The sequence below is a fragment of the Olea europaea genome, unplaced genomic scaffold, assembly GCF_002742605.1.
Source record: "Olea europaea var. sylvestris unplaced genomic scaffold, O_europaea_v1 scaffold1812, whole genome shotgun sequence".
Classification (NCBI taxonomy): Eukaryota; Viridiplantae; Streptophyta; class Magnoliopsida; order Lamiales; family Oleaceae; genus Olea; species Olea europaea.
Window position 1 is genome coordinate 43217 of NW_019235872.1, and position 10046 is coordinate 53262.

Below are 10046 nucleotides of genomic sequence, written 5' to 3' on the forward strand. Positions count from 1 at the left end.
ACTGCCCCAGCCACAACCCCCCTCGCTGTAGTGCCAATTGATCAAGTGCCGGGGCAACAGAAGAGGAAGAGGCCCCGTCCCTCTAAGGAGGTCGACTTTCTGGGCACCAACCCTAAAGAGCCCGTAAGGGAAGTATTGGAGGCTCTTCCTCCAGAAACAGCTGTGGTGGCGGTGGTCCACAATAAATACTGGACAGAGGAGTGGAGGGACCACACCGCCTCCTACATAGCTGAGAATTTGGTGGCCGCGAACAGCGCCTGCGTGGCTCGGGCCCTGAGTACAAGCATCCAGCTTGAGGGCTTGGTAAAGGATCTGAACTCTAAGAGGGAGGACCTCGCCAAGCGCCTCGAGGAGGCGATGCATTATGGGGATGCCGTGCGAGAAGGCCCAGGCCAAAGCCACACAGGCGGAGGAGGCGAAGAAGAAGGCTGAGGCCCAGCTAACTGCCGCCAAAGCAGAGGTGGAATGGCTGAAGAAGGAGTTGTACGAGGTGGAGTACCAAGTGGCTGCTGTGATTCGACGGCTTGATCATGCGAATGAGCACCACAAGCTCGCCACCGAGGCTCTGGAGGCCTCCAACAAAGAGAAGGCAGAGCTGAGGCAGAAGACAGAGGCTCAGTCAGAGGAGATTGCCTCTTTGAAGGAGGAGTTGAAGTCTGCTGGGGAGGTGGCAGTCCAGAACTTCATAGATCACTTTGAAGACCATCCCCTATATGACGACTTCGCCAACTTCTGGGCCTCATGGAGTGCCCAAAGTTTATTGGGTCGACTGAAGGAAGTGCACCCCACTCTGGACATCTCTTCATTGGAGGCAGAGTTCGGGGGACCAACTGGAGGTCGGCCTGATAGGCTCGTCGAGGGGGCTCCGGAGGCCCAGGAAGCGGCCAATGTAGAAGTCCCTCCAACAGAGTAGGGTTACTTTTTGTAATGGCTTCAGCCTCCTTGTACTTAAACTTTTTCAATGAAATGAAATTTTTGCTAAGTATTTAGGCTCCTGCTTCTTTGTATTTTCTATCTGTTTATACTTGTATGAATGACAAACGTCAGACTAATTGCCTCGGGACAATAACCAGTTAATAACTGCCGACCAGACCACTCAAGTTATATTAAGTTTAAACACTTCAGCGAGTATGAAGCGACTCTTAATGCCAACCTGTTAATAATCTGAGATCGGACCACTTAAGCAAACATGAAGAGCCCCTAACGTTAATCAGCTAATAATTGACAATCGGATCGCTTAAATGAACCTTCTGAAGGACTGAGGAAACTATTCACTAACTGATATGGCTCCGAACCGAAGATTCATTACATGAGATAAATTACATCACCCTTTACAAAGGCAATTCAAGCACTTAGGGAATTTTACGATTGAGATCAGATCAGAACAATCGATTCATTATAACATACTGAGATCGGATCAGAACAAAGTCTCATTATTGATAGTACTTCCTCAAGTGTTCGATGTTCCACTGATGAGGCAACGCCTTTCCTGACATATCTTCGATTTCGGAGGTACCAGGTCGGGATTCCCAGTGGATGCGATAAGGGCCTTCCTAGTTTGGGCCAAACACTCTTGACCCGATTGGTTTTGAAGATTGGAAAACTCTTCTGAGGACGAGGTCGCCCAAGCGAAGAGTTCTGTTTCTGACCTTAGAGTTGTAATAGCGGGTCATTTTTCGATGATATTTTGCCAAGATCACTTGGGAGGTATCTCTCTTTTCCTCAAGGAGATATAGTTCGCTTATTCGAGCCTCGTCGTTGCTGATCTCATTGAAGTGTATCCGTCGATGTGATGGGACCTCGACCTCGACAAGACTCATGGCCTCGGCTCCGTAGGTCATCGAAAATGGGGTTTCACCGGTTGCAGTCCGGCAAGAAGTCCTGATAGCCCAGAGACGTGGGGGAGTTCGTCAACCCAGGCCCCCTTTGAGGTATCAAGTTTTCTTTTCAGGGTGTGTTTGATAGTCTTGTTTACTGCTTCAACTTACCCATTCGCTTGGGGGTGATGAGGTGTCGAGAAGTCCTTTTTTATACCCAGTTCGTCGCATAAGTCTCGGATCTTCCTGTTGTCGAACTGCCTTCCGTTATCAGACACTAAGGAGTGGAGAATGCCGAATCTACAAATGATGTTTTTCCAAACAAACTTGGTAGTATTAGCCTCGGTAATTCTAGCAAGGGGTTCAGCCTCGACCCACTTAGTGAAGTAGTCAATGGCGACAATAGCGAAAGTTGCACTTCCTCTCCCTTTTGGGAGTGGACTAATGAAGTCAATGCCCCAGTTGGCAAACGGCCAAGGGCTGGTTACTACGGAGAGGCTCTGAGCGGGCTGTTTTTGTATGTTCGAAAAGCGTTGGCACTTGTCACATTTCTGGACAAATTGGCAAGCATCCCTTTTCAGGGTCGGCCAGAAGTAGCCTTGACGAAGAACCTTGTGTGCCAGAGCTGTTCTTCCAGAGTGATTTCCACAGATTCCTTCATGGATTTTCCTGAGTATGTATGTGGCCTCTTCGCCTCCTATGCATCAAAGAAGAGGCGAGGCGAGGCGAAGCCTCTCTTGTAAAGGGTACCTTCTTACAGGACGAAATGTGCAGCCCTTCTTCTTAATTTCCTCGCCTCGCCTCTGGAAGAAGGCAGTGTTTGCTCTTTCAGGTATGCGATGATGGGCTGCATCTATAATGGGGTGCCTTCTATCCACAGTATCCCTTCACCTTCGAAGGTGGAGGGCTTTTATAAGTGCTTAATAGGGACGATGTTTAACAGCTTTGAGTCCATGCTACTGGCTAATTTTGAGAGGGCGTCTGCGTGTGCATTCTCTAGATGGGGGACTTGAGTCAGTTCGAACCTTTCAAAATGAGGAATTATGCCCAGAACCAACTTCAAGTACGCAATCATGTTACCATCTTTGGTTGCGAAGTTTCCATTGACCTGATTTACTATGAGCTGAGAGTCACTGCTCGCCAGGAGCTTCCTGACCTGCATCTCCTTAGAGAGTCTAAGACCTGCCAGAAGGGCCTCGTATTCGACGGCGTTATTTGAGGCTTTGAAGCCGAACCTTACTGCACAATTTAACTTGTGGCCTTCCGGGCTCTCCAATACGATCCCTGCCCCCGTGCCAGCCTCTTCTAAGGACCCATCTACGAACAGTTTCCAGGTGGGGGGCTCTGCTGGTTCCATTATCGCCTCCATTTCTGGGGCTTTAGCAAATTCAACCATAAAATCAGCAAGGGCCTAGCCCTTGATGGCGTGTCGAGGTCGGAACGTTAGATCGAACTGCCCATTTTAGCAGGCGTCCTGATGCGTCTGTTTTCTGCATTACCTGCTTTAGAGGGAAATTGGTGAGAATTTGTATTGAGTGGGCTTGGAAGTATGGCCTCAGCTTTCTTGAGGCTGTGATAAGGGCGAGTGCCAATTTTTTCATGTCTGGGTAGCGTGTTTCAGTTGGGAGGAGCGCTTTACTGATGTAGTACACTGGCAATTGGCGCTCATTTTCTTCCCTGATTAGGACTGCGCTGACCGCCACGTCCAAAATCGCTAGATACAGTAGTAGAGATTCATCCGGTTGAGGTTTCGACAAGAGGGGTGCCTCTCCAAGGTGCTTTTTCAGAGCCTCGAAGGCTTCTTCACACTCCGAAGTCCATTGGAATTTCTTTCCTTACTTCAGCACATTGAAGAAAGGCAAGCTTTTATATGTGGCTCTAGAGATGAAACGACTGAGTACGGTTATCCGCCCGTTGAGACTTTGGACCTCCTTCAGTTTTCGAGGTGACCTCATTTCTAGCAAGGCCATATACTTTTATTGAATTTGTCTCAATTCCTCTCTGATTTACAATATGCCCCAAGAACTGGCCCGATGCCACTCCAAAGGTGCACTTGAGGGGATTCAACTTCATATTATACTTTCTAAGTATCTGAAAAGTTTGGTCGAGGTGACTCACGTGTTCGATTGCCTGGAGGCTTTTGACCAACATGTCGTCCACGTAGACCTCCATGGTTTTGCCAATGAGTTCAGCGAACATCATGTTGACTAACCTCTGGTATATAGCTCCGGCGTTTTTCAATCCGAAGGGCATGACTTTGTAGTAATACAAACCCCTGTCTGTAATGAACGATGTAGCTTCCTCATCAGGTCGAAACATGGGTATCTAGTTATACCCTGAGTATGCATCCATGAAACTCAGTAGTTCATGCCCAGCGGTAGAGTCCACAAGTTGATCTATTCTTGAAAGTGGGAAGCTATCTTTAGGGCACGCCTTATTTAGGTTTGTGAAGTCCACGCATACCCTCCACTTTTCGCTGGGTTTTTTTACCAAAATCGGGTTGGATATCCACCTTGGATAGATGGCCTCTCTTATGAAACCACTGCGACTAAGTTTGTTTACTTCGTCTTTTAGTGCCTCGTACCATTCCGGATTGAAGGCACGTCTCTTCTGTCTATGAGGGGCATAGGAGGGGTTGATGTTAAGATGATGGCAACTGATCCTAGGATCTATTCCCACCATATCTTCATGTTTCCATACGAAGACATCCAGGTTTTCTTTTAGAAAGCGTATCATCTCGACTTTTGCTTCAGGTGACAATACCTTCCCTATACGCAAGACGTGACTGGGGTCTTCCGGGTTGACGGGGAAAGTCTCCAATTCTTCCATTGGGGTCGCATTTGGTTCAGAGTCAATTATTCGGGGGTCTAACTCATCAAGAGGGTGTCCTTGTTCAGGGGCCTCTTCCATGTCGACGTCTCCCTCTTGTTCAGAGGTCTGCCCTTGTTCAGGGGCGTCGAGCATTTCCACGTCTGTACCGACTTCAGCGGGTACCTCAGTTAGGATTACATTAACAGTTTGGAGCTCGGACTTTCGCAGCGAGTTTAAGTAGCATGCCCTGGAGCCCATCTGATCGCCCCGGACCGTAGCAATCCCATGTTCGATTGGAAATTTCATGCACAAATAGTGAATGGACGTGACAGCCCAAAGATCTTTCAGAGCGGGTCTGCCTAATCCTCCATGATAAGACGATCTGTGATCTATCACCAAAAATTCCATGAAGTGCTGGGCCACTAGGGGTGCCGAACCTATTTCGACAGGCAGGGTGATCCGCCCTCGTGGGATGATGCTGTCCCCAGTGAATCCGAATAGTGGGTCGGTCATGGGGATCAACCCATGTTCAATTTGCATTTTGTCAAAAGTGGAGCCGAACAATATGTTCACGGAACTGCCATTGTCAACGAGCATGCGTCTTAATCCGTTTCTAGCTACTACGGCTCTTACAACCAATGCATCACAATGGGAGTGGTGAACTCTCTCTGAGTCTTCCTGGGAGAAGGTGATTGGGGGCCATCCTGTTTGCTGATTTCGATTCGTTGACAATGTAAGTGATCATTAGGGGATCCTTTGCTTCTTTTGTGTAATTTCTCTGGGCATTCCTGGTGTTGCCACCGACGTGGGGTCCCCCAATGATAGTATCAATTTTCCTGATGACTTGGGTTCCGAAAAATTGGGCTTAGTTTCCCTGTCTGGATTGATCTCGGTCCCTTGATTCTCTTCTCCGAGGAGATTGTTCCCTGTGACCTCTCCCTCCCCTCCTTGGGGAGGTGGATCTGCGAGGGTGTTCATTCCTGCTGGAAGTGTGCAGGTTGCTTTGATCAGGGCGTCGATTGGCGTCACGACACTCACCAGTGTCATGTCCATAGAGTTGATGGAACGTACAAAACCTTGCTCCTTCCAAGGGTCTATTTGGCCTCTTCTTTTTCTTCTTCTTCTTGTTATCAGTTCTTCCAGATGGTTCCATTTCGGTAGGGGCATTATCATATGCCAGCACCGGTACTACATTCAATGTGGCGGAAGCTAGTGCCTGTCCGGATGTGGGAGCTATGGTATGTCCTGATTGGGTCCATTGCTGAATAACAAGGTGTGCTGCAAGTCCTTGACCTACCTGCCTCTGAGGAGGAGGGAGTACCTACGCGGCACGATTGCGATGATCAATCATTTCTTCACTCTCATCATTTCCACCAGCTCGTCATATGTGGAGGGATTCTTGCTGCGCACGTCCCTCCAGAACAAAGTGTTCATGTTGAGCCCACCCTTCAGAGCTGAAAGGGCTTCTTTGTTAGTGACCTGTTTGCAGTATGTAATTTCGTCTGTAAACCTGGTAAGATAGCTTTTCAGCGTCTCCCCAGGGGCCTGCCTCATGTCTTGCAGGCATTGAATTGGTGCCTCTCCTTCCCTGCGTGAGAGGTACTGGTTCAAAAATGATTTCTTCAAATCTGGCCAACTTCTGATGCTTAGGGGAGGAAGCCTGCTGTACCATATCTTGGCGGCCCCGCCTAGCGTTAAATGAAAGGCTCTGCATTTTAAAGTAGGCGAGGCTTCCCTCAGGCTCATCTGCGTCATGTACTTGGTGAGGTGCTTCTCCGGATCCCCCTTTCCTTCATACTTGGGGATCTTAGGGGGCATGAAATTCGCTGGCATTGGGAAGCTTCGGATCTCCCTTAAGAAAGGGAGGTTATCATCATCATCGTCAATCTCATAAGATCGACAGGGCCCATCTGACCCTTCATCATCTTGGATGTCCTGGGGAGGCGGGGGTGCTTCTCCTCGACTTCCCCAATCGACTAGATTCCTCTTCTCTTTCCTATTTCTAGAAGAGGAGGAGCATGTTCTTGTTCGTGATCTGGACGAACTGATCCTCTTGCTGGGCGGACCCTATTGCTAGGACCTTCCCCTATCCGGTCGAAGACGCTTAACGATCTTCGATCCTCATGTTCCTGAGGAAAATTGTCCCCCAAGCGTGGTTCTGATGGCTGACTCCTTTGCACATAAGATGTAGCTTCGGTGTTCATCTCCCTTTCGAGGGGACGTTCTGTGTGCCGGCTCATATGGCCTCGGGAGTGAGACACAGGGGCTTCCCGCACTGGATAAGATCCTTGGGGCATTTGGTAGCCTTGATGACCCTGGGCTTGCATAAGGAGTTCCTGCATTACCATATTCTGAGCTGCTATGTCTCTCATACCTGTAGCTATCTGAGCCATTCCTTCAGTGAGTATGGCTGTTCTTCCACCTCGGCGACGCTGGTGATGTGGTCTCTGATGAGTAACATTGTTATGGAGTACCTCTTCTTCAGAGGCCTCTCTCACGGGGTTGTCGTCATCCTACCTCTTTTTTCAAGGGTAGTGAGAGCTTGGATTGTAACTCGACTTTGTTCTTTTTCAAGAATGTCCTCTTTTCAGGGTTAGTCGCTAGTTTTCCGGTAACTTTTTCGATGGAGAATGCAAAACTTCGAATGGGGAGTGTTTCCCATAGACGGCGCCAATCTGTTGACCTCGAAAATTGGTCCTTCCATGTGGCCAACTAAAAGCTACTCCACGTATTCTTCCCTGTGCACAATCAGCGAATAGTCAGACGCACACGACCGAATCCAGCGGAGGTGGTGACGGCCGTATACACTCCGACGGTCAAGTCAGGTTTAAGTAGTCGGAACAGTACCCAGGGGCTGTGCAAATCAATGATAAAGGGGGAGGAGAAAATATATAAGCTTGCTATGGAGTGCTATATAATAAGAGTTTCATTACCTTTACCTCTTGCCAAACCTTGGGTACTTATAATTGGTATGAACCGTTGGATGTGGGACGTGTGTATATATCTGACAGTATGCGGCGTCTGCTCATAGGCGTCAATCAGCCGCGTCTATAGAGTGGGTGGACAGCTTGTTTCTTCTGAGTTGAATTGACATAAAGTTGATAAGTCACATCAACTAGCCTCCTGGAGACGTCAAATCAATTTAAACCTTAGGTGCAGGAAGGATCTTGGCATAAATCTCTTTCTGAAATTGACGGCGGATCTTTTAACCGGGGTCCACCTAACCTTGTCCTCGGGCGGGGCGAGGTGCTTCGGCTTGGTCAGTAGTAGGAGTCACTTGTACTTCGCAGAGCGCTATTAGGTTGCAGGTAATGCCGATGTCACTTCGGAAACACTTCGGACGGGGTCTATATCAGGTTGGAATATATGATGGTGCTTGTTCCGATATCACTTCGGAAACACTTCGGACGGGTCTATATCAGGTCGGAATATATGGTGGTGCTCGTTCCGAGGCGCGTATAAGATTGGAGCGTAACAGTTACAGCTCCTCCTTCTTCTTTTGGGTATATATTACACTCATATCTTCAGTTTCTACTATCTGTTAGCTGATAATCCTACTACAAATCGGAATTTCTTAACAAGGTTAAAAGTATCTATTTTCCTACATAAACTATCATGTCACGTTCACCCACAATGGAGAATTCAAGATAGTTGAGCTGAGCAAGAAAAAGAACATCGATCAGAAACATGATTTGGAATAGAGGAGAAATCATCGGAAGAGGAGGTTTTGGCCTGGTTTCTGGTTTCTATAGCCAATGTACTCCAACAGAATGGCGATCGATTTTCGCACGTTATCGCTGTCAAAACTGCAAAAGTTTCTGCATCAGATTCGCTCGTTAAAGAGAAGAAGTTGCTTGACATATTCAATGGCTGTCCATCTATCCTTCACTGTTATGGGGATGACGTTACCACGGAAGAAGGCGATGAACTATACAACATACTGCTCGAATATGCTGCCGGAGGATGTCTAGCAGATCGGACTATGGGAAAAGGCTTGCAGGAGAACATTGTGAGACAGCACAAAATCCATGCTTATCGCCTTGAGTCATGTTCATAGGCTTGGGTATGTTCAGTGTGATGTAAAGCCACACAATATATTGCTCGTAGCTGATTCTTTACCTTCAAGAAAGAAGGGAGTCAGAGAAATCGCTAAGTTGGCCGACTTCGGGAGTGCAAAGAAGATCAAAGATGACGAAGATAACAAGGAATTCAGGGGTACTATTCTATATGCGGCTCCGGAGTCCATTATCCATCAAGAATACCAGCCAGAGTCAGATATTTGGGCGTTAGGATGCACCGTGTTACATATGATTACAGGAAAATCACCTTGGAAAGTCGAGAAAGAAGACAAGGTGGAGGACGTTTTATTCAAGATTGGTTGCAGTGAAGAATTGCCCAAGATTCCGAGTAAGGCTTCCAAAGACGCCAAGGATTTTTGAGTAATTGGTTAATCAAGCATCCGAAAGCGAGATGGACGGCTGATAAGCTATTATCTCACACTTTTGTAAGTACACAGAAGCATCATTTTTTCGAGTTTTTTCATGGTTGTTTGTCGATGCATCTTTTACACAACCGTGTCCATGTACGTTGAGTTCAGGATTAGTTTTGAGATACTAAGCATCAGAGGTTGTATAGATTTAGGAAACAATTGTGTCGTATAAAAAAAAAATTTGGATTCTTCGCAAAAGGGATTTATCAAAATTGGATTAGAAAAAGGAAAAATGTGTTGCATTTTGAGTGGAATGCTCTGTAATCCAATTCGGAAGCTCAGTTTCTTTATAACCATTTAGAATTCCTTTCCCCCCTTTTTTTTTTCTGGTTTTGTGCGTGTTTGGAGTACAAGTGGGATTAAATGGTTATTCTTTTTTTCATTTTTGGTTAGAACTGATGTCCAGTAAAGCCTTTCCGAAATTGTGCTTTATAGGGATGAATTTTGCTGCATTTACGGAACGTTGGGAATGTCTGGTGTCAAAAAAGGTTGAGTTTATATTAGTAACATTTCGCAATGGAGGTGGACGAAAAGTTCCAATAATCCAATTCATAAATGTGGACTGCAACTATTTCCCTTTCAAGACCTTTAATTAATGAATCAACTTATATTTCAACTTAACTCATGAAGTTTATTGTGATAATATCATTATTAGCTCATGTTTGGCCCACATTTTCTAGAACTTATTTTCACTCAAACTTATTTTTAACAAATTAAACATTTAACAAGATTCACAATTTTTATTAACTTTACAAATGCCCATTTATCAAAATTTATCAAATTTACAATAAAATCTAATTTTTCTTTGGCTAAACTAAGTAGTGTTTAGTCAATTGCTTATGCTTTATTTTTAATTGGAAAAAGGGAAAATTACAGTAGTGGTCCTTAACCTTTTTCACTTTTTACAGATTTTATCCTGACCTCATTTT

General features: G+C 46.3%; 1 protein-coding gene across 1 annotated transcript; it reads left to right on the forward strand.

Moving 5' to 3' along the window:
* The first annotated feature begins 7939 nt into the window (after positions 1 to 7939).
* On the forward strand, positions 7940 to 9067 carry LOC111378399 (mitogen-activated protein kinase kinase kinase 17-like). Its single transcript, XM_023001593.1, has 3 exons — positions 7940 to 8131; positions 8398 to 8637; positions 8702 to 9067. The coding sequence occupies exons 1-3, from the start codon at positions 7940 to 7942 to the stop codon at positions 9065 to 9067; spliced, it is 798 nt and encodes a 265-aa protein (XP_022857361.1).
* The last annotated feature ends 979 nt before the right edge of the window (positions 9068 to 10046 follow it).